The 21,047-nt window shown below is 52.5% G+C and overlaps 2 protein-coding genes across 7 annotated transcripts; both read left to right on the top strand.

The window, feature by feature from the left end:
* The first annotated feature begins 29 nt into the window (after positions 1 to 29).
* Bcl2l12 (BCL2 like 12) lies at positions 30 to 6,300 on the top strand. Of its 3 annotated transcripts, none has more exons than XM_050121510.1 (7): positions 30 to 165; positions 507 to 621; positions 770 to 912; positions 3,040 to 3,126; positions 3,210 to 3,301; positions 4,387 to 4,674; positions 6,076 to 6,300. In XM_050121510.1, the coding sequence occupies exons 2-7, from the start codon at positions 515 to 517 to the stop codon at positions 6,124 to 6,126; spliced, it is 768 nt and encodes a 255-aa protein (XP_049977467.1). In that variant the 5' UTR covers positions 30 to 165; positions 507 to 514; the 3' UTR covers positions 6,127 to 6,300. The 3 variants fall into 3 exon arrangements, 2 of the variants coding, with proteins under 2 accessions (XP_049977467.1, XP_049977466.1); XR_007588614.1 differs by having other exon boundaries at positions 50 to 165; positions 465 to 621; positions 4,391 to 4,674; XM_050121509.1 differs by having other exon boundaries at positions 55 to 165; positions 465 to 621.
* A 4,854-nt stretch (positions 6,301 to 11,154) lies between these two features.
* On the top strand, positions 11,155 to 20,952 carry Prmt1 (protein arginine methyltransferase 1). Of its 4 annotated transcripts, XM_050121515.1 has the most exons (11): positions 11,196 to 11,285; positions 13,617 to 13,670; positions 14,130 to 14,231; positions 15,408 to 15,563; positions 15,664 to 15,727; positions 17,297 to 17,439; positions 17,847 to 17,934; positions 18,026 to 18,141; positions 18,725 to 18,875; positions 19,333 to 19,454; positions 19,941 to 20,952. In XM_050121515.1, exons 1-11 carry the CDS (start codon positions 11,250 to 11,252, stop codon positions 20,022 to 20,024), a joined length of 1,116 nt encoding a protein of 371 aa, XP_049977472.1. In that variant the 5' UTR covers positions 11,196 to 11,249; the 3' UTR covers positions 20,025 to 20,952. The 4 variants fall into 4 exon arrangements, with proteins under 4 accessions (XP_049977473.1, XP_049977472.1, XP_049977475.1 ...); XM_050121516.1 differs by lacking the exon at positions 13,617 to 13,670 and having other exon boundaries at positions 11,155 to 11,285; XM_050121518.1 differs by lacking the exons at positions 11,196 to 11,285; positions 13,617 to 13,670 and adding an exon at positions 13,871 to 13,975.
* The last annotated feature ends 95 nt before the right edge of the window (positions 20,953 to 21,047 follow it).

The raw sequence follows: 21,047 nt of genomic DNA on the forward strand, positions 1-21,047 counted from the left end.
AACGCCATATGCAAATGTACAACCCAACGCCCCGCCCCTTCTACGTTGGGGCGGTTACCAGGTCGGCCCAGTGCGCAGGCGCGGGAAAGTTGAATTTCCGAAAAGTTTGTTGAAATTGAGTGAAAGCGTGGGCGCCGGCGCAACTAGAACAGAACCCCGAACAAGGTGAGCGGGGTTCCAGGAAAGGATCAGAACAGAAAGCGAGGGGAACCATTCCTGGGGCGGCCACAGCCAGTCTTGTCTCTCTTGAGGTCCAAGCTCCCAGGATCTCCGGAGCCAGCCAGAGGTAGTTGGAACTACATCTCCCAGCAGGCTGCTCGGCGAATAAACGGGGAAAACGGGCCAATGAGTGCCGCAAGGCGTACTGGGATTGGTAGTACCCTAGCCTCTAAGGACTTAAGTACCTCGATGTAGAAGTCCTAGCACTCAGCTACCTCCTCTCTCCGACCCTTTTTCCTCGACAGAATCAACTCTCCCACTGGTTCATCCTCCGTCCTCTCCCTCAGGTGCCTCCATGGCCGGCTCTGAAGAGCTGGGGCTCCGAGAGGACACACTGAGGGTTCTGGCAGCTTTCCTTAGGCGCGGTGAAGCTGCTGGGTGCCCTGTCCCAACTCCACCCAGGTGAGTGAATGGCCACTCCCCCAGGGCCAGACTGGAAGGTCTTAGTACTGGTCCCCACCTGTCTCCTCCCTTCAGATCTGACCCCATATGCCTGACTCCAGTTTCAAGACTGATCTTCCATGGGGTTACTCTGAGATTCTGTCCCCAGGAGCCCTGCCCAAGAGGAGCCAACAGATTTCCTGAGTCGTCTCCGAAGATGCCTCCCTTGTGCCCTGGGTAGAGGAGCCCCTCCCCCGGAGTCCTCTCGGCCCTGCTTCCTTCCCCTACGCCCCTGCTATGACTCGGGACCTGGTAAGAGATTTTTACACTGGTTACCTGTGAAACTTTAATGGCTAGGAGCTTTTGTACCTGTTAAAGGCCAGCACTGTTCAGGTTTAGCCACAACTCCTCCCCTTCAAAGTTAGACTTCTTTCTAGAGGGTAAGGGCAGTGTTGAGACATAGTCTCAGTTGCTGGAGCCTCCTGCGTCAGCCTACCTCGTACTGGAATCACAGGCACGCATCGTTAAATAGAGCCTCAGAGACAGGGTTTCCTCTATGTAGCCCTGGCCGTCCTAGAACTCCTGTTGAAGACCAGGCTGGCCTCAAACCTACAGAGATCCTCCTGTCTCTGCCTCCCAAGTACTGGGATTAAAGGCCTAAACCACCACTGCCCAGCATTGAGCTTGGATTTTTTTTTTGGGGGGGGGGGTTTCTCTGTAGCTTTGGAGCCTGTCCTGGAACTAGCTCTTGTAGACCAGGCTGGCCTCAAACTCACAGAGCTCTGCCTGCCTCTGCCTCCCGAGTGCTGCAATTAAAGGTGTGTGCCACCACTGCTGGGCTGAGCTTGGATTTCTACTGAGCAATTCTGTGGTTGACCAGGGGGAGGTGCTCTGGCGCCCTTCTTAGGTAATTGTCTCCTTACATAGGTGCTTCCCTGGCTCTTAAAAATCTTAGGGAAGACTACTTGTGGCACCAGTACCCCAGGGCATGAGACAGGAGGCATGGTTGTCAGTCACAACTCCTTAGCCAATTGGTAATGTCAAGTAGTAGAGGAAGACTGGAAGGGGTATTGGGACTTGATCAGTGATCAGTAGACCTGGGTGTGGGGGCGCATTGCTGTAATCTGTACTTGGGAGCTGAGGCAGAAGGATTGCTGTGGGCTTGAGGCCAGCCTGGATTACAGAAAGCTGATGCCGTAGTCGAGTCAGTAGAGGCCTGCCATCAGCACCTGAGGCATAGTAGTACATATCAGGAAGCAGAGGAAAGCGGCCTACACGGTCTTCAGGCATGCGCTTGGCACGCAGACACACGTGCAGGCAAAACACCCATACTCATTAAATAAAAGAAAAATTTGTTTCTTTTTTTTTGTTTGTTTTTTGTTTTTTAAGACACGGTTTCTCTGTGAAACAGTCTGACTGTCCCATGTAACAGACTTTCTTCTTAGGCCACCAACTACCTCCCAAATCATGACGCGGAGACATTATTCTGAATGCCCGGCCTTTGCTCAGCTTGTCCCACTAGCTCTTATCGTTTCATTTAACCTGTTTCTCTTCATCTATGTTTTGCCTCAGGGCTTTTTACCTTTTTTTCATTCTGTGTACATCCCGCTCTCCTGCTTCCTCTGTGTCTGTCTGGCCCCTGGTGTCTCTTATTCCTTCTTCCCCTGAACTTGAGATCTTCCTCCCACTTCCTCTCCCTGCCTGGTGGACCTCCTGGCGGTACCTCCTCTTTCACTATTTTCTGTTCTCTTTTGTGTGCTTACTGTTTGTATTTCCACACAGGGTTTCTCTGTAACAGCCTTGGCTGTCCTGGAACCAGGCTGGCATCGAACTCACAGAAATCCGCCTGCCTCTGCCTCCTGGGTGCTGGGAGTAAAGGTGTGCACCATCGAAAAAGCATTGGATTTCATGGATCTGGAGTTACAGAAAATTGGGAGCCACCATGTGGGTGGTAGGAATTGAACCCAGCTGCTGGGTCGTTCAAGCTCTGATGCATTTTTCTGGCCTTCATGGGCACCATGCACCCAAGTGGCATATAGACACGTGCAGGCAGAACCCCCATATACATAAAATTAAAAAATAATTTTAACAGAGCATGCCTGATTGACGGCTTACCTACAAGAAAGGTGTGGCTGCAGAGGTGAGTCTGCTCGGTTGCTTATCTGGGAGCTGGACCAGGGTGAGGTAGCAGCAGGAATGCTATGCTTGCCCTGGTGGATGGAAGAACCTCCAAAGTTTAGCTCGATTATTTTCAGTTTAATTTGAGGGTGCAACAAAGTAGAAAGGCTAAGGATTTTCACATCTTTTATCAAATTCTCTCATGGTCTAGTTTTTACCCCTTTGTGAACTGAAAATTGTTGCTGTCTAGTAAGATGGTTTGGAGAAGAAAATTCATAAATATATCCTGTTCTGTAGACAAAGAATTATTCTTCCCATCAGGTCCAGCTACTTCAGACTTCTATGCCATGGTTGCCCAGCGTCTGGAACAATTGGTCCAAGAGCAACTGAGATCTCCACCCAGCCCAGGTAAGCAGCAGAGGAGCCTGGGACAGGTGAGAGTGGGGGTGAGGCCAGGACCTCTCCTCAGTCCGTTCTCTTCTTACCCCCAGAGTTCCAGGGACCCCCACCCACAGAAAAGGAAGCCCTGCTAAGGAGGCTGGTAGCCTTGCTGGAGGAGGAAGCAGAAGTCATCAACCAAAAGGTGACTGGCTATGCTCTATGCCTTTGAGAGGGCAGCAGTAGGACTGGGCAGAACAGGACTTGCATTGTCTTGGTGACGAGGTGAGGCTTCAGGGCTCAGTGAGCACCAGATCATCTTTACAGGAGCTTTGGAGCGTCGCCACGTGGACCAGCAGCATGCCAGGGGAATCCAGTCAACAGAAACCACTAGAGGCACTAGAGATTGGAGCACAGCAGAGCCCTTGCCTAGTGACTTGAGGTCCTTAACATTCCTCTCCACCACCCTCTCCCCCAAGTCAAATTCTCAAAAACAAAAAACAACAAAGAGACCAGAACATGAGCCAGGAAAGAGAATGGCTGGGAGCAGGTGTGTAAAATTTGATTGTAGTAGGCATGGTGACACAAGCTGCGAATGTGAGGCAGGAGGTTTTCACTAGTTCAGCTTTCTCCTGTGCCACAGAACAAGTTCCAGGGCTGCCCAGGGAGACATCTCAACAAAGTAAGGTGGGACGTGGGCGCAGCCTTTAATCTCAGACCTGGGAGGCAGAGGCAGACAGAGCTCTCTGACTTCAAGGCCAGCCAGGGCTGCATAGTGAAACCCTGGTTCTAAAACCAACAAAAGAACCCTGATTGACTACAGTAAGGATACAGCTCAGAATATGGAGGAAATGCCAGCTGAAGTGAAGCTTCTGCGTTTCCTGGAACCTGATTAGCTTTCAGAGCTGGACAGTACTGTAACAGCAATTATTTGGTAGGAAACAAGGTTTCCATAAATGGCTTCAACCACTCTTTTTTTTCCCCTCTGGAGACAGGGTTTCTCTATTCCTGGCTGTCCTGGAACTCACTTGTAAATCAGGCTGGCATTCCTCTGCCTCCCGAGTGCTGGGATCAAAGGTGTGCGCCAGCGCTCCAGGCTTGGCTTCAGGAGCTCTTAACTAAAGGAAAACTTATTACTAGAACTCTGAACTCTGCTTGGCTCTGAGTCTAGCTAGACCCCCTTCCTGGAAGTCCAATGGCCAAGACCATAGAGGATGATTGGGTGGGACTTGGTGTTTGGGCTGGTTGCGGAGGGGTGCAATTAGCTGACGCTGCCCCTCTGCCCCTCAGCTAGCTTCTGACCCAGCTCTGCACCGGAAACTTGCTCGCCTGTCAGCAGGCTCCTTCGCCCGCCTTGTGGAACTCTTCTCCAGTCGTGAAGTCAGCTCCTCCCCAAGTTGTGCAAGCCCCTTGTTGCCATGCCCGGCGCCCCCACCGCCATCCCCGGAGCCATTGGCCCGCCTGGCTCTGGCTATGGAGCTGAGCCGACGCGTGGCCGGGCTGGGGGGCACCCTGGCCAGCCTCAGTGTGGAACATGTACACAGCTTTGCGCCCTGGATCCAGGCCCATGGGGGCTGGGTAAGTCGCACGTCCCTCCAAGCCTCAGTTTACCCTACTGCCATTTGATGGGTGAAATCTTAGGTTTCCTTCCAGAATTCCCAGCTCCATTTACTCCATCGCATGCTTATTGAGCACTTGCTGTATGCCAGGCACTGTGCTGACTTCTGATGCCCATCGAGCTTGGGCAGCAGTTGTGAGAGGAGCTCCTATAGCTCCCTTCTCCTCTCATCTTTTTTAAATTTTTTTTATGATTTATTTATTTTTATTTTATGTGCATTGGTGTGAAGGTGTCAGATCCCCTGGAATTGGATTTTCAGACAGTTGTGAGCTGCCATGTGGGTGGTGGGAATTGAACCCCGGTCAGTCAGTGCTCTTAACCACTGAGCCATTTCTCCAGCCCCTCCTCTCATCTTTTTAGGGTAGCTATGTAGGAGAGGATGGGATTCTTCAGGGATGAATAGTGACCCAGGTCTAATGGACCTCTGTTTTCTGTGTTGAGTATAAACCAAATGAGGTCTTCCCTGGACCCTGTTTATTATTTTATACATATAAACAGAAGTAAATCTGCTTGGCATGATGCCACACGTTAGCCATGTTTAATCCTAGGACTCAGAGGCTGGCATCTCTATAAGGACAAGGCCAGCCTAGTATACATAGAGGATTTCAGACCAGCAAGGACTTGAGTGAGACCCTGGTAAAGGTGGGGAAAATGGTACCTGGTGGTGTAGGCCTGTCATCCCTGGTATCAGAGAGGCTAAGGCAAGAGCATACAGCTTTAGACATACTGGGCTAGAGCCTAGGCAACTTAGATCTTGTCTCAAAGTTGGGATAAAGCTCAATGGTAGAGCCTAGCACTTCAGAAGGGGAAAAGTGTGGTCTAGAGACACAGCTAGCCATGGGAGGGCCCTTGATCATCCCGAGATGGGGGCTGTGAGATCCAGATGTGCATAGACCGTCCTGGCCTCATGGATGGACCTGAAGAAGCCTGGAGATGGGTGCCAGTCCCTGCAGGAAGGACTGTGGGTTTCATTGGTGAGGCAGCAGGTTCTCTCCAGATTGAATATGCTGTTGCGAGCATCTGTAGGTTCCTCTGCATTCCCTGGGCTCGGGGGATGGGGAGTGATGGAGGAATCCAGCCCACACTGGAGCAGAATGGAGAGGAAGGATGCACTTGTGAAACTCATCTAAGAAGCTGGCATACCCACTTCTTTTAACAGGGATGCCAGAACTTAGGGGAGACCAGAGACTGGGCAGGGAGGTGACAGAGTTAAAAGACATAGGACTGAAACCAGCACAGAATGGCTAGCCACTGAATTACTTAAGTGCCAGGATTCTGTCCCTTTTTTGCCTTTCCGTCTCCCTCTATGGGTATCTGATCCCTTCAGTGGAAGTCCAGCTTATGGGCTCTGTCCCCTGCAGGCAGGCATCCTGGCTGTGTCGCCTGTGGACCTGAACTTACCCTTGGACTGAGTGCTTCCCCCGAGGCTGCTGCAGGAGTGCCCACAGGGCCTGCTGACACACGTGTTTCCTCTCAGGGCTCAGGTGGTGGCTGCTATGCCACCTTTCCTTTTTTTTTTTTTTTTTTTTTTTTTTGCCAAAAAGATTGTTTAGAAATATTTCCATATTAAAAGCTTTGTTCTTTAACCGGAGCACTAAAGTGTTTGACTATGTGGGTTTATGTGTGTGTGTATACATGTGTATTTCAGTGAACTGGAATACGTGTGGTGGTGAGAGGTCAAGGTTGGGGTCTTTATCACACCCCATCTTCCTCTTTCTTTTTTCGTAAAGGTGGCCCTGATTTCACCAGGCACGTGGCACCATGCTGACTTTAGTGCCAGCACTCGGGAGGCAGAACCAGGTGAATCTTTGAGTTTGAGACCAGCCTGGTCTACAGAGTGGCTTCCAGGACATTATACAGAAAACATTATACAGAAAAACCCTGTCTTGAAAAGAAAAGAAATACCAGTTTTTACGAGTATATGCATGTATGTATGCACGCTACATGTGTGCAGTGCCTACAGAGGCTACGGGAGGGTTATAACAGCAGAGTCGTCTCCAAGCCCCTTTATTTCTTTTATTTTTTAAATAGGGATGAAAACACCTTCACGATTTTATTTATTTATTCGAGACAGAGTTTCTCTGTAGCTTTGGAGCCTGTCCTGGAACTAGTTCTTGTAGACCAGGTTGGCCGCGAACTCACAGAGATCCGCCTGCCTCTGCCTCCTGAGTGCTGGGATTAAAGGCGTGAGCCACCACCGGCAAGCCCCTTTCTTTTTTTTTTTTTAAATATTTATTTATTTATTATGTATACAATATTCTGTCTGTGTGTATGTCTGTAGGCCAGAAGAGGGCACCAGACTTAATTACAGATGGTTGTGAGCTACCATGTGGTTGCCAGGAATTGAACTCAGGACCTTTGGAAGAGCAGGCAATGCTCTTAACCACTGAGCCATCTCTCCAGCCCAAGCCCCTTTATTTCTATAGATTGGTTTTTATTTATGTGTGTGTTTATATGTGTGTGATCACACGCAAGGAAGGTGCCAGAATAAGGCATCACAGCCCCTGGAGCTAGAGTTATAGGCAGTTAGCTGCCACGTACGGGCCCCAAGAACAGAACTTGGGTCCTCTGCAAGAACAATTGCTGTTGGGGCTGGAGAGATGACTCAGAGGTTAAGAGCACTGGCTGCTCTTCCAGAGGTCCTAAGTTCAATTCCCAACCACCACATGGTGGCTCACAACCGTTTGTAATGAGATCTGGTGCCCTCTTCTGGCCTGAAGGCACACATGCAGGCAGAACTCTGTATACATAATAAATAAATATAAAAAAAAATGGCTGTTAACGGCTAAGCAGCCGCTCCAACTCCGCTTTACTGATTTCTAGTCATTTATTTATTATTGTGCATACAATATTCTGCTAACATGTATATGCCAGAAGAGGGCGCCAGATCTCATTGTAAATGGTTGTGAGCCACCATGTGTTGGCTGAGAAGAACTCAGGACCTCTGGAAGAGACAATCAATGCTCTTAAGCTCTGAGCCATCTCTCCAGCCCTGGCTTACTGCTTCTAAAAAAGTATTTAAAAGTTACAAGTATAGGTGTGTTGGGGTGGGTGGACATATGGATTGAGTGCAGATGGCATTCACTCCTCCGGTAGCAGAGTCACCAGGCAGCTGCCAACCACCTCACATGGAGCTGGGCTCCCAGCCAATGCTGAGCTGCTTCTGTGACCCTGGTGAAGGACTTAGGAGTCCTTCTGGCTGAGTCTTAGCCTTGTACATTCCTGAATCTCAGGAGCTTCCCCTCGTCCGCCACACATCTCAATCTGGAAGAAACAGGCACACAACCGACTCTGGCAGTGCCCAGCTGCTTTTTCTTTCTTTTTTTTTTTTTTTTTGGGGGGGGGTGCTATGGGTGACACGTCCTTCAGCTAAGCCAGTGGTTCTCAACCTTCCTAATGCAGTGACCCTTCTATACAGTTCCTCATGCTGTGGTGACCCCCTCCAGCCATAGCCACTTCCTGACTGGGATTTTGCTACCTGTTATGAATCATAATGTAAATATGCTTCCTGGTGGTCTTAGATCAACACTGTGAAAGGGCTGTTGGACCCCCAAAGGGGTCACGGTCCAGACTGAGAACCATTGAGCTCCATGTCCTGCCCTGAGGTTGCTGGAGGGAGTAGCTCGGTGGTGGAGCAGAGGTCTCATGGGTGTGTGTCAGATGTACTGTGTGCTGTGCAGGGCATGGTGGGGCAGGTCTGTGATCTCAGCACTTAGGAGATCAGGGGTTCAAGGCCATCCTCAGCTGCATAGTGTGGGCTACATGAATCCTTGCTTCAAAAGCACAAAATTGGGGCTAGAGCAATGGATCTATCAGTATAAAGTGTTTGCCACGGAAGCATAAAGACCTGCACATTCCCAGCAGCCACGGAGCACATGTCAACCCAGTACTCAAGTCTGCCATTTGCTGAGTGGGCAGGCTCCAGATTTGCCAAAGCCTTCTTCAGACAACATGCCCAGGACTCAGGTGGCAGAGGCAGGCAGATCTCTGAGTCTGAGGCCAGCCTGGCTACATAGTGAGTTCCAGTACTGCTAGGGCTACACAAAGAAACCCTATCTCAAAATAAATGAATAAATAATGTCTTGGTTATTTTTTGTTGTTGTTTTTTTGGTTTTTCGAGACAGGGTTTCTCTGTAGCTGTGGAGCCTGCCCTCCACCATCGCCTGGCATGTTTGCCTTTCTGAAGAGACACAGCCCGCAGCATTCCAGCGGGTAGCCCTGACCACTCCCCTATCCTATCTGAGTGTGCACCAGGCAGCGATCAGAATGGGCTGCAGATTCCTGGTTAGTTATCTCTTATGAGAGTAGCTGAGTATTAGAATGCCCTGTATTCACTGGCTGTAGAGAAAATCCATCCCCAAAGTGGGGGCGCCATGTGAGATGGCATGGAAGCCGAGAGCGGCAGGAGCCCCAGGTACGCTGAAGTGAGCCGAGGTGGTCCTGGGGGTGCTCATGAGCAGAAGGGCTGATGAGCTGTAGGGGCTAGCAGGTTGGAGCACCAAGGCTGGAGGGGAATCCTTGGGGTTGACTATAAACTGTGAACTGTAGGCAGGAAAGGCCCTGGGGCTATTGATATTTGGGACAGAGTAGCAGGTAGGTAGGAGTCAATCAAGAAATCACATTGAGCCCGGTAAAGGTGGTGCACGCCTTTAATCCCAGCACTCAGGAGGCAGAGGCAGGCAGATCTCTAAGTTCCAGGACAGCCAGGGCTACAAAAGAGAAACCCTGTCTCAAAAAAAAAAAAAGAAAGAAATCATAGCGGCTGAGAGAGGTTTTCCCACACCTTAAATCCCAGCACTTGGGAGACACAGGCAGGCTGATCTGCGCTGCAAGTTCTAGGCTCGCGGCCTAAACAGTAGACTGTCTAATCAGATGTGAAAAGGTAAAGACCTTATTGCTAATGACTGGAGTTCAAGTCCTTCCATTTACCTGGTGTAAAGAAATGACTCCTGCAAAGTTTGCTTTATGACCTCCGGAGTGTAGAAGCCAGCCCTGATAAGCTTAATAGGAACAGACTGTCCAAAGGAAGTTCTTAACGTTCCAACCACGATCACCCCCAGCCGTGACAAGCTTAATAGAGGCAGGAGCTGAGTCTCAGTAGTTTACCCTGAGGGGCAATACCTGGTTGTAGGAAGGACCTCAAACTGAGACCACCCAGGCATCACCCAGGAACAGACCAATCATCCTAAGGAAATTCCTAACGCTCCGACCTCTGTAGATAGGATCGCCTGCCAGCACACATTCACCAGGACATTCACCTAGACAAATGTCAGCCAATCAGGGGTCCTGAACCTTAGAAATCCCTTACCCCCACCTTTGCTACTATAAAAACTCAACTCTAACTGAGCTCGGGGCTCTAATACCTTGGACATACGCAGAGTTCGAGTAGAATAAAGGCTCTTTGCTTCTACATACAGAACTCGGTGTCCTGAGGGACTTGGCGGATCTGGGTATAACACAGACATGCGTCTCGGCCCACACGCAGGGACACGCACACTTAACAGAGTAATTAAATGTTAGGAGTCGAAAAGAATCAGGTCAGATGTGCACGCATACCTCATGAGGAGGCCCGGATCAGAGGGGCTCATTTGGGAATTTAAAGGATCCTGGGCTTGGGCCAAGTACTGGTAAGACAAAAGGTAGGTGCACAAACCCAGCAATTGGCAACCATCCTCGGAGAAGGAGTAACTTTCTGCGGATCCAGGGAAACTGCCTGGAGGAGGTGGCGTCCAAGTTGCCCATGACTGACGGGTAGGAGCTGGCTAGACAAAGGGTGACGGGTGTTTCCCGCGGAGGACTAGGAGACCACAGGTCTTCAAAACTTGGCTCATCGCACGGACGCTCACTACGCCTCTTGGCTGGTTTCAGGACCCTTGACCAGAAGGCTCCGCCATCTACAGCCCAGCGACTCGGGATTTCCCCATAGTTCGCCCACGCGCCCCAGTTCCTCCCAGAGTCGTCCCAGCAGGAGAATCCACCGAATGGTGATGACTGACATCCCTAGGAGCCAGTCGCTGCTGTGCAAGGCGCTGCCTGCTTCCTTGTGGGCCAATGAGCCCCGTTGTTCTTGACCGGTCACGGAAGGGACTGGAATAGGAACCGTGAGCGTCACCTTTGCTCACCCAATAGCAACGAGAGAGGCGGGTCATCTGGTCTCGACATCCGCTTAGCGCGGAGCCCGCCGGGAAGCTTCGAGACGGAGCTGGCCGGAAGGAGGCGGGAAGACCTTGTTGGACTTTACCCAATCACCAGACGCGTTGGTGAAGATGGACAGACAGTTGTTCCCTTCCTAGCCCATTGGAGGGGGGGTGGTCCTTTGAACGCTAGGAGGGGCGGGCACTTGATATTTGATCGACGGATCTTCCATCCAATTGCAGTGTGAATGTTGCAGATGGATGGCTTTGCTGGCCAATAAAAACTTATGGCGGGGTCTCGGGGGCCGGGCGGTGGACCCTCTGGTAAAAGGCGGTCCCCGGTCGGGGGGGGGAGAGAGAAGAAAGGGGGGGGTCTCGGAGGCCGGAGGACTTGGGTGAAGATGGCGGCAGCCGAGGCCGCGAACTGCATCATGGAGGTGAGTAGCGGGGCCCTTTAGGCCCGTGAGGGGGCGGCGCGCGACGGGTTGCCCACGGCCTGAACTGTGGAGACGGGACCTTGGGTCTGCTGGGCCTCGCGTAGGGGCGCATCGGGGGATGTGTTTGACCGTGATGGGGGTGACCCCAGCTTTCGGGGTTCTGGGACCCCGCAGCCCAGTCGAGGGCCCTCGCACGTGGCCGCGGGCCGGGGGCGCGTCCTGCCAGGCCGCACGTGGTCGCGCAGCGTAGCGTGGGGCGGGGGGTGTGCCGCTGGAGGGGCCCCGCGGGCTCCACGTGCGGGACAAAGGCCCCGCCCCCGGCCCGGTGACCTGCGCTGCACCCAGGGGGTCCTGGGGATGCCACCTGCGTCCTGCCGGCCGCTCACCCAGGCTGGGCTATGGGCGTCCGTGCACCCTCGTGGGGCCCGAGAGCATCATCCCCCTCGCCTTCCTTTACCCTTGTGCGGTTGCGGGGGGATGGGCAGAGCCCTGTGACCTCTCTTTGAGAGGATAGTGGGGCATCTCCGCCGATGAGATTAGGATCCGTTGCCGGGCACCCCCTCGTGGTTATTGTGGGCTTGTGAGAGGGGTGTCGTCTTCATGGGGCGTGGCCCAAAGCCCACCTCCTCCTGGCAGCGCCCTCGGGTGGATGGTCAGAGGTCGGTCTTGGGGGAGAAGGAGTTCGGATGGCCAAGTGTCCTTTTTTTTTTTTTTTTTTAAAGATTTATTTATTTATTATGTACACAGTGTTCAGCCTCCATGTATGCCTGCAGGTCAGAAGAGGGCACCAGACCTCATTACAGATGGTTGTGAGCCACCATGTGGTTGCTGGGAATTGAACTCAGGACCTCCGGAAGAGCAGTCAGTGCTCTTAACCTCTGAGCCATCTCTCCAGCCCCCTGGCCAAGTGTCCTTAACCCCTACCTGACATCCAAAGGGTGGGAGAGTTTTTTGGTTTTTTTTTTTTTGAGGATTTCCACCTTAGCCTAATTTCCCCCCCAAAAACGAAATGAGCCAGGCGGTGGTGGCGCACTCCTTTAATCCCAGCACTTGGGAGGCAGAGACAGGAGGATCTCTGTGAGTTCAAGGCCAGCCTGGTCTACAAGAGCTAGTTCCAGGATAGGCGCCTTAGCTACAGAGAAACCCTGTCTCAAAAAGAAAAGGAATGAAATTTTAGCACCTGATTGATATTTGCTTACAGCTGAGTGTTCCACTCCTGAGCTGCCTTCCTCAGTTTGGTGCAAAAGTGATTCTGGCCTTGAACTTACCCTGTAGTTCAGGCTGGCCTTGAACTTACCCTGTAGTTCAGGCTGGCCTTGAACTTGCCACCTCCATTTTCTTAAGCCTTGTGAGTAGCTCAGGTGACTGATCTTCACCACCAGGCCTGTTAGGCAGGTCTTAGTCTCAGGTTTCAGTTGGTTGTTAACCTGCTGGTATCTGGACGATTGTAAAAGAGAGGCCCGCACTGGAACGCCCCCCATTGGCCGTGGGGAACTTGAGTGTGGTAGGTCATGGCCGCTTGGGAAGGCTTGGATAGCAGTCATTGATGGGATATAATCTGATGGGGCCCATACCTCTTCAAGTTCTCTGGAGAGGAAGGTCAATTGGCCTACAGGGTCACTGAAATGACCGTAGGCCTGGCACTTGTGGACAGAGAAAAAAAGAGCGCTGTATCAGTGTGGGGACCCAGGTGGGTTGTGAAAGGAGGGGTTGACCCCACCTTTCCAAAACACGTGTTGTACCCCTGGGTGGCACCCTCTTCAGGGGCGCAGCTAAAATAGATAGAGAGGCTGGTCTTTGTGTTCCTCGTCCAGGTGGAGTTGGAGGGGAGTGAACTTACCTGCTGTGGTGTGGTGGTCTGCCACATTTCTCTAAGGCCAGGAGACAGGATTGTGGGGGTGCAGCCAGGTGCCCAGCACCTGTTGCCTGTCAGCCCCCTCCCTCCAGTTTATTCATGGCACTTGAGCCTGGTGTGTGTGTCAGGAAATGTCACCTAATCTGGGGGGATTAGGTGGTGAAGGGGAGAAACAGCTGGCAGGGCCGTGTGTCTGGCAGTTATTGGGTCCTTTGGCCTAGATAGGGACGTGTCACCTGACCAGAGGGGGACCACATGGGGTGGGCCACCATCTCTTCAGCCAACAGCTGGGATAGGAGACCCTCTTCCCTTTCCTCCCCACGCCTAGCCCTTCCCTCCCCAACTGCAGCCTCATTGCTTGCTTCTGCTTACAGCACTCCCATGCCCAGGAAAAGCCGACCTGCACACACTCACTGCCCAGAGCCCTCCCCAGCCACCCCAGTAGCTAATCCTTTTTCCCTGTTACTCTCTCCTAGAATTTTGTAGCCACCTTGGCTAATGGGATGATCCTCCAGCCGCCTCTTGAAGAAGTAAATATCCTTTTGTGAGACCCCCACCCAGCCCACTTCCATATGCATACCCGATACACATCTGGCTCCCAGGGGGTGTAACAGTCCTCTTGCTTCAAACCAGTTTCCTCTGCTGTGCCCCCTAAACACGTAGGACAGACCCCTTCCTGGCCCCGCTGGCTTCTCCAGAACCATGGCTGCTTCCTTAACTCCATCTCCAGCCCCCCTCCCCTGGCTTTCCATGTGTCTGCCCTGGCTCTGCCCTCCCTTCCCTCCCTCCCCAGCTGTGGGCTGAGCTAGAGACGGGCATAGAGCCTGGAGAGATGGTAGGCGAGGCGGCTGCTCCTTGGATGGTGCTCTGGGTGGGTCCTGGAAGCAGGAACATCCCTTGGGGAAGAAAGATGCTGGAGGGGCTTCCTCAGGTTGAGGAGGTTCTGGGGAGCCCACCTGTGACCTTTTTTGCTACTCCCCTGCTCTCAGGTTTCCTGTGGTCAAGCAGAAAGCAGTGAGAAGCCCAACGCTGAGGACATGACGTCCAAAGACTACTACTTTGACTCCTATGCCCACTTTGGCATCCATGAGGTAAGTGAAGATGTCCCTTAAGGGCTGCAAGGCTGGATGCAAGGTGACTGTAGCCTGGGCACTGTTGCCCTTCTTCTGGTCCTTGGAGATAGGTTATTTAGGCCTGGGGCTCTGCCTGCCAGTCTTCTGGCGGGGTGGGAGTACTGCGCCTGTCTGCCACAGACCTCAAGATGAGGTCAGGCCTTGCCGGTGTTTGGCGCCCTCTGGTGACTAGCGGTGGGACTTAGCTCATGCTACCCTAGCTTTTTCCACAACCCTTTTGATGGAGTTCAGTGCAACTGAAATGGCATTGTAAAGAATCCTCATCGTGCTGGGCCCGGGTGGTGCACACCTTTAATCCCAGCACTCGGGAGGCAGAGGCAGCCTGGTCCACAGAGCTAGTTCCGGGACAGGCTCCAAAGCTACAGAGAATCCCTGTCTCAAAAAAACAAGAAAACAATGGTTCCACTGGAAATGTGGCTGAAGGGTAGAGCAGTTTCTCGTGCATGCCGGACCCTGGCCTCTATCCCCAGCATCGTAAGGGCGAAACACTGGAAAATACACATAAAACAAAATTAAACTTTTGGGAGTCTGGGGACGAACCTCAGTTCTAAAGGCCTTGCTATGCAAGCATGAGTTGCAGAGTTCAATCCCCAAACCCACTTAAAAAGCTAGACACGGGGCTGACAAGATGGTTCAGGCACGTGGCCTGAACTTGATCCCTGGAACTCAGACTAGGTAGGGAAGTAACCTCTACGTTCTGTATGCATAGTAGTTTTAGAACAAGAATAGTCCTGTGCTTGTACAACCCCAGCTCCAGGGGTGGGGCCTGCTGCAGCCACCAGGTCCCATGTACCCTGCCAGAAAACAAGGTGGCTGGAGCCTGAGGGGTGACGCCAAGAGTTGGCCTCTTGCTGCACGAGCTATGCAGCCTGCTTGCTGCCACCTGTGTCTGCTCCTGCCCTTCTAACTGAGCCCGCCTTAAACTTTTGCTCCTCCTGCCTGGATTTCCCAAATAGCTAAGGTGGAGTCTTTCTGTGATCTAGACTGGCCTTGAACCCAGGACCTTCTTGCCTCAGCCCTCCTGATTCATCCCTGGGGCTTGGGTGGGACTGATAAAACTTGACTCTGAGGAGGAATGAGGCTCAGCGCCCAGCCCTTCTGTGTCCCTCATTCTGGTTCGGTCTTCACGTCCAGGAGATGCTGAAGGATGAGGTGCGTACCCTCACATATCGCAACTCCATGTTTCACAATCGGCACCTCTTCAAAGACAAGGTTGTGCTGGACGTGGGCTCGGGCACCGGCATCCTCTGCATGTTTGCTGCCAAGGCAGGAGCCCGCAAGGTCATTGGGGTGAGTCTCGGAAAGGGCCTGCTGGGGCTTGGGCTGGACTGGGCCTGGAGATGCTGGAAGAGCAAGGACTGAACTCAACCCTCCTTTCTTCCTGCCTTAGATCGAATGTTCAAGCATCTCTGATTATGCTGTGAAGATTGTCAAAGCCAACAAGTTAGACCATGGTGAGAAAGGGGAAGATCTATGGGGAGCATCTGCTGCCAGTGTCTTGGCGGCCTCAGTAGGCAGCCAGTGGCTCCTTTGTGTTTGGTACTGCGGGTGCCGGGGTGTTGGCCCTGGTGCTTTAGGTTTTGGGGTTTTTGTTTTGGGGGGTGGCAATACTCAGGATTAAACTTAGGGCTTCCCGCATGTAAGACAGGAACTCTGCTCCCCTACTACTTCCCTCAGCTGTCAGACCAGGGCCCCAGCAGTGCGCTCTGACCATGACTGACAGTGCCTTCCTGAGCATCCCCCACCTGCTGTCAGCGGGTCCACAAATTCCTTCACACTGCACTGTTGGCTTTGCAGCGGTGTGCATTTTCCCACCTCAGGGTAGGGCACCTGGCTCCCTCTGTTAAAGGCCTTGTTCATATACTCAAATGTACACATCTGTTTAAACTGTCTGTTAGATGGTAACCTCTGGCACGTGTCAATTCACACCCAGTCGGGTTTTGATAATGAGGCAGGGTCTCACTGTGTAGATCAAGCTGTCCTTGAATATACAGAGATCCCCGCTTGCTTCTGCCTCCCACATGTTGGGATTAAAGGTGTGTGGTGTGCCGCTGCCAACCAGCTACAAAAGTACAAAGCAGGCACCGACCACCCAGATCCCAAAATGCTGCACCTACCCACGCCTGTGTCTTTGCCTTGAGGCAGCTCTTCACTATACTCTTTCTCTCCCTCTTAGTACTAGGACAGCAGAGGCCCTCCTGCTGAGCTAGACTGACGGCCTTCAGGGTCTCTTACTGTAATCTAAGCAGGCCTTGAGCTTTCAGGCCTGTGCCATCAGGTCTGGCTAGCTGTGTAGTTGGGTTTATCTGTTCTTAGCACTTTATTTATGAGGGTTGTGCCGCAGAACATATGTGAAGGCCAGAAGACAATTAGTGGGAGTCTCTTCTCCTTCTATTCTCTGGGTCCTAGGGGTGGAATTCAGATCCCCCAGATTGGTGGCAAGCACCCTAAAACATTTAGTCATCTCACTGACCCTCATTTTAATATGTGATCATACCATTACTTACTGCTTTAAATCTACTGAATGGGAGAATATATCTGCTCTGAGAACGGCTAGTGATGGAAGCCCAGACCTGCAGAATGTTGCTCTTGGGCAAGCCACTCTCAACATGAAGCTGCTGCTGCAGCTCTGTGGCTTGAGCTGGGTTTGGCTTGTTTTGAGGCCAAGTTTCTCTGTGTAGCTCTGGCTGTCCTGGAAACTGTCTTATTGTAGACCAGGCTGGCCTTGAACTCTCAGAGATCTGCCTGCCTCTCCTGAGATTAAAGGCCTGTACCACCACTGCCCAGCTGAGCTGGGTCTAGTTTTATAGCCCTTTAGTTCTAGCACTGGGGAGGCTGAGGCAGGCAGGTCTCTGGGTTTGAGGCCAGCTTGGTCTATATAGCAAGTTCCAGGCCAGCCAGAACTGCACTGCGAGACCCTGTTAAAAGAGGTGGAGATGCTGCCTGACCAACATTCTCTGGGGGTGTCTGGAGCCAGGTGGGCCAGTCTCACTCTGACTGCCGTCCCATTTCTGTGGCTGCAGTGGTGACCATCATCAAGGGCAAGGTGGAGGAGGTGGAGCTGCCCGTGGAGAAAGTGGACATCATCATCAGCGAGTGGATGGGCTACTGTCTCTTCTACGAGTCCATGCTCAACACCGTGCTGCATGCCCGTGACAAGTGGCTGGTGAGGCAGGGGAGTCCCCACAAGGCTGCATGTGTGCTGGGGATATAGTGGGCACCCCGGGTTAAGAAGCCATCAGCTGCTCAGGTGGAGCATAGCTTTCTGAGGGGAGGAGGGGAGAGGAGCTGGCCTCAAGAAGGCCAGTGTAGAGCCCTTGTATCAGAAGTGTGTCTTTGGCAGCTGTGGGGAGGTGACAGGGCAGTGAGGGTCAGGAGGACTCTGTACAGTTTGGGGGTAGCTTTCCTTCTGGGGTGTTTGCAGGGTCCTAAAGACTGTAGGACAACCTGGGACCAGATCAAAGATGAGGGTGAGCCATAAATGGATGGTGACAGCCAGGGAGCATAGTGGGAGGGCAGCTGGGCCTGCTCAGGTGGCAGTCGGCTCTTGTTCTCACCCAGCTCTTTCCTCAGGCACCTGATGGCCTCATCTTCCCAGACCGGGCCACCCTTTATGTGACAGCCATTGAGGACCGACAGTACAAAGACTACAAGATCCACTGTGAGCTGAGGCTGTGGGGGGTAGTAGGGCAGGGTGGGTGGTGGATGCGTGACCCGGGTTCTGCGACTCATTTGACCCTATCTGTACCCAGGGTGGGAGAATGTATATGGTTTCGATATGTCCTGCATCAAAGACGTGGCCATCAAGGAGCCCTTGGTGGACGTGGTGGATCCGAAGCAGCTGGTCACTAATGCCTGCCTCATAAAGGTAACTCCCAGCAGTAAGGATTCCAATCCCTTACTATCTGTCAGAGGCTTAGGGAAGACAGTTTGGCCCAAACCATGCCTGGTTGTATGTAGTCCAGGCTAGAAGGGCAAAGCAGGTAGAATGCACTCAGCTGGTGGGGTGCTGCTTTGCAGACTGGCTCGGCTGGTGGGTGTCTTGCTGCGCTTTTGATGGTTGTGGTTGTGTTGCATGCCTGTGATCTGAGGATCAAGCGTTGGGATTGAAAAGATGTGTGTTTTGTTTCGTCTGTGGTAAGTATGTATGCCTGTTGTCTGGGTGTTAGAAGAGGACATCAGACCTGGAACTGGAGTTAGTTAGAGACAGTTGGGAGCTGCCAAGTATTTGCTTCCAAGTCCTGGGTGAGCAGCCAGCAGTGTTCTTAACCACTGAGCCCTCTCTCTAGCACCCTAAATAATTTTTTTTTTAAGAATCAGTGTGGGCTTTATTTCAGAAATAGGGTGGGGTTTGCTGGGTACTGCTGTTTGCTATAACGGGGAGGGACCTTACAGGCAGCAGTTCTCAGGTGGGGAATGGGCTCTGAGCACTGGGCTTGCTTGTTCTGCAGGAGGTGGACATTTATACAGTCAAGGTAGAGGACCTGACCTTCACCTCCCCCTTCTGCCTACAAGTGAAGAGGAATGACTACGTGCATGCCTTGGTGGCCTACTTCAACATCGAGTTCACCCGATGCCACAAGAGGACCGGATTTTCTACCAGTGAGGGCCATGTGGGGCTGGGCCAGGGTCTCAGAGCTGCTTGGGAACAGGGCGGAAAGCTGTCCGGTTTAAACCAGCCTGGGCGAGCAAGTTGGTGATAGCCTATCTCAGAAAAGACAGTTGAAGGTGCAGCCTTAGAGAGCCTGCCTAGCTCCCCCAGCGAGGGGCTAGGCATGGCTCAATAGTAAAATGCTGTGCTGCCCTGGCCCTGGCTCCACCCTGTTCTGGGAAGAACAAGGTGAGTAGAGCATTGAGAACCTCTTGCCCCCTGGCTCTGCCGCCAGTGATTGAGTGACTGAGTTTGATCCTAGTGTAGCTCTGTAAACACAGGCAGAATGCAGGGACAGCAGCCTTCACAGCCTTGCTGGTAGTGATCTTGTGGGGCACAGGCCGGTCCCAGGGTTTAGCATGGGCTACACGCAGGCAGAGGCTGGTATTGACCATGCCCACTTTTCAGGTCCTGAGTCCCCATACACACACTGGAAGCAGACTGTGTTCTACATGGAGGATTACCTAACAGTGAAGACTGGCGAGGAGATCTTTGGCACCATTGGCATGAGGCCCAACGCCAAAAACAATGTGAGGCTTGGTGAAGTGGGCATGATGTGTGGGCTGTGCAGAAAGGGTCTGAGCAGGGTTGAGCAGTGTCAGCTTGGGTGGCATGAGGTAGGGTACCCTAGGAAGCCCCAGCATGGTGACTGGGGTCAATGATGATCCTTGCTCAGTGCCCTTCTACAGGGATGGAGCCACTGAAGTCACCTGACTCTCCCTGTGCAGGTTAAAGTGGCAAACCCCAGAGAATACTCCCCAGCCCAGCCTTGTTGCATGGGTGCAAGGGGTTTGGGGAAGCTGCAGGGGGCTAGAACCATAGTGGGACTCTGGTAAAGGGGTACTTGCTGGTGCTGGGTAGTACCCCATTGATGCGGAAACTCACCCAAACTGGCTGGGAAACGGCGGGGTGAAGATGGCCTATAGTGTGGTCACTGAGTCAGGGTGCAGGGTGTGGACTACTTCAGCCTTGGCCTAATGCCACACCTGAGCCCTGTCTTCACCTTTCCCCTTCAGCGCGACTTGGACTTTACCATCGACTTGGACTTCAAGGGCCAGCTATGTGAGCTCTCTTGCTCCACCGACTACCGGATGCGCTGAGGTGGCGCCAGGCTGGCCTCCTACCGAAGGGGGCTTAGGGACTGGGCTTGGGGGATGGGAGGGTACATCATGACTGTGTTTTTCATAACTTATGTTTTTATATGGTTGCGTTTACGCCAATAAATCCTCAGCTGACCGATCTACTTCTTACCCTGGGGCAGGGGTGGCTGGGTAGCTTGTCACTTTCTGGGAACTTGGTTGTACCTTGGGATAGGATTCTGGGCTATACCTAGTCCCTGGATCCCCATGACCTCTTCTACCTGTCCAGGACCTTGTAAGGACAGGCCCAGCCTTCATCCTCCCTTCCTACAACAGCTCCTGACATTCATCCCTTTAGCTGAGGTTGGGGGCAGCCCTCAGCAGGAGAGCTGGGACTATTGGAACCTTCCCCTGGCTTCTAGTCATGCTGGATTGTGGTTTGGAAGTTAAATCTATGCCTCTACACCAGAGCCTGGCCTCCGTGTCCTGCCCTTCCTGTGCTGTTTCTAAATGGGCTGGCTCACCCTTATGCTCTCCTGATCCACTGGTGTTTGTGGAAGTTGGGTCACCCTGGACTGGAAACAGGAACTGAGTTTGGATCCTATGTGTTATGACCAAATGGGGTTGGGTAACTAAAGCCAAACTCACTTAGCAGGCTCTAAGGATGCCCCTGGGAGAGAGAACTTAGTGCTGGCTTTTAATCAGGTGTACGAGGGTCCTGGGTCCTGCTACTGAGCTCTTGGTTGGCCCTGCCTCTGGGCAATACTAGGAAAAATGAGCCTTAGAACCTCCGCAGCTCTCCACCGTTTGCAGCAAAGAGGCTTGGGCAGCGCCCTTTCGTCTGGGTGACAGTGGGCTTGTCTGTCTTGGGGTAGACCCAAGGAACCACCGGCTCCATTGTGGACAAAGTATGAACGTGCAGAGTGGAATAAAGCCAGACTTCATTGTGCTCACCTCGTGCCTGCCATTCCTCTGATTGTGTACCTTTAATCTAGTCCCCAGTCCCCCCCCCTCCCAGTGGTTCTCTTCCTTGTCTTTCAGTCC

Source organism: Alexandromys fortis, unplaced genomic scaffold (genome assembly GCF_014885135.2).
Source record: "Alexandromys fortis isolate MF-2015 unplaced genomic scaffold, M_Fortis_MF-2015_v1.1 scaffold_161, whole genome shotgun sequence".
NCBI lineage: Eukaryota > Metazoa > Chordata > Mammalia > Rodentia > Cricetidae > Alexandromys > Alexandromys fortis.

Coding starts and splice junctions, on each gene's coding strand:
- Bcl2l12 (XM_050121510.1), top strand. CDS start 515: ATGGCCGGCTCTGAAGAGCTGGGGCTCCGAGAGGACACACTGAGGGTT. Junction 913..3,039: donor CTGCTATGACTCGGGACCTG/GTAAGAGATTTT, acceptor TCTTCCCATCAG/GTCCAGCTACTTCAGACTTC. Junction 4,675..6,075: donor TCCAGGCCCATGGGGGCTGG/GTAAGTCGCACG, acceptor TGTCCCCTGCAG/GCAGGCATCCTGGCTGTGTC.
- Prmt1 (XM_050121515.1), top strand. CDS start 11,250: ATGGCGGCAGCCGAGGCCGCGAACTGCATCATGGAG. Junction 18,142..18,724: donor CTAATGCCTGCCTCATAAAG/GTAACTCCCAGC, acceptor CTTGTTCTGCAG/GAGGTGGACATTTATACAGT. Junction 18,876..19,332: donor GAGGACCGGATTTTCTACCA/GTGAGGGCCATG, acceptor CCCACTTTTCAG/GTCCTGAGTCCCCATACACA.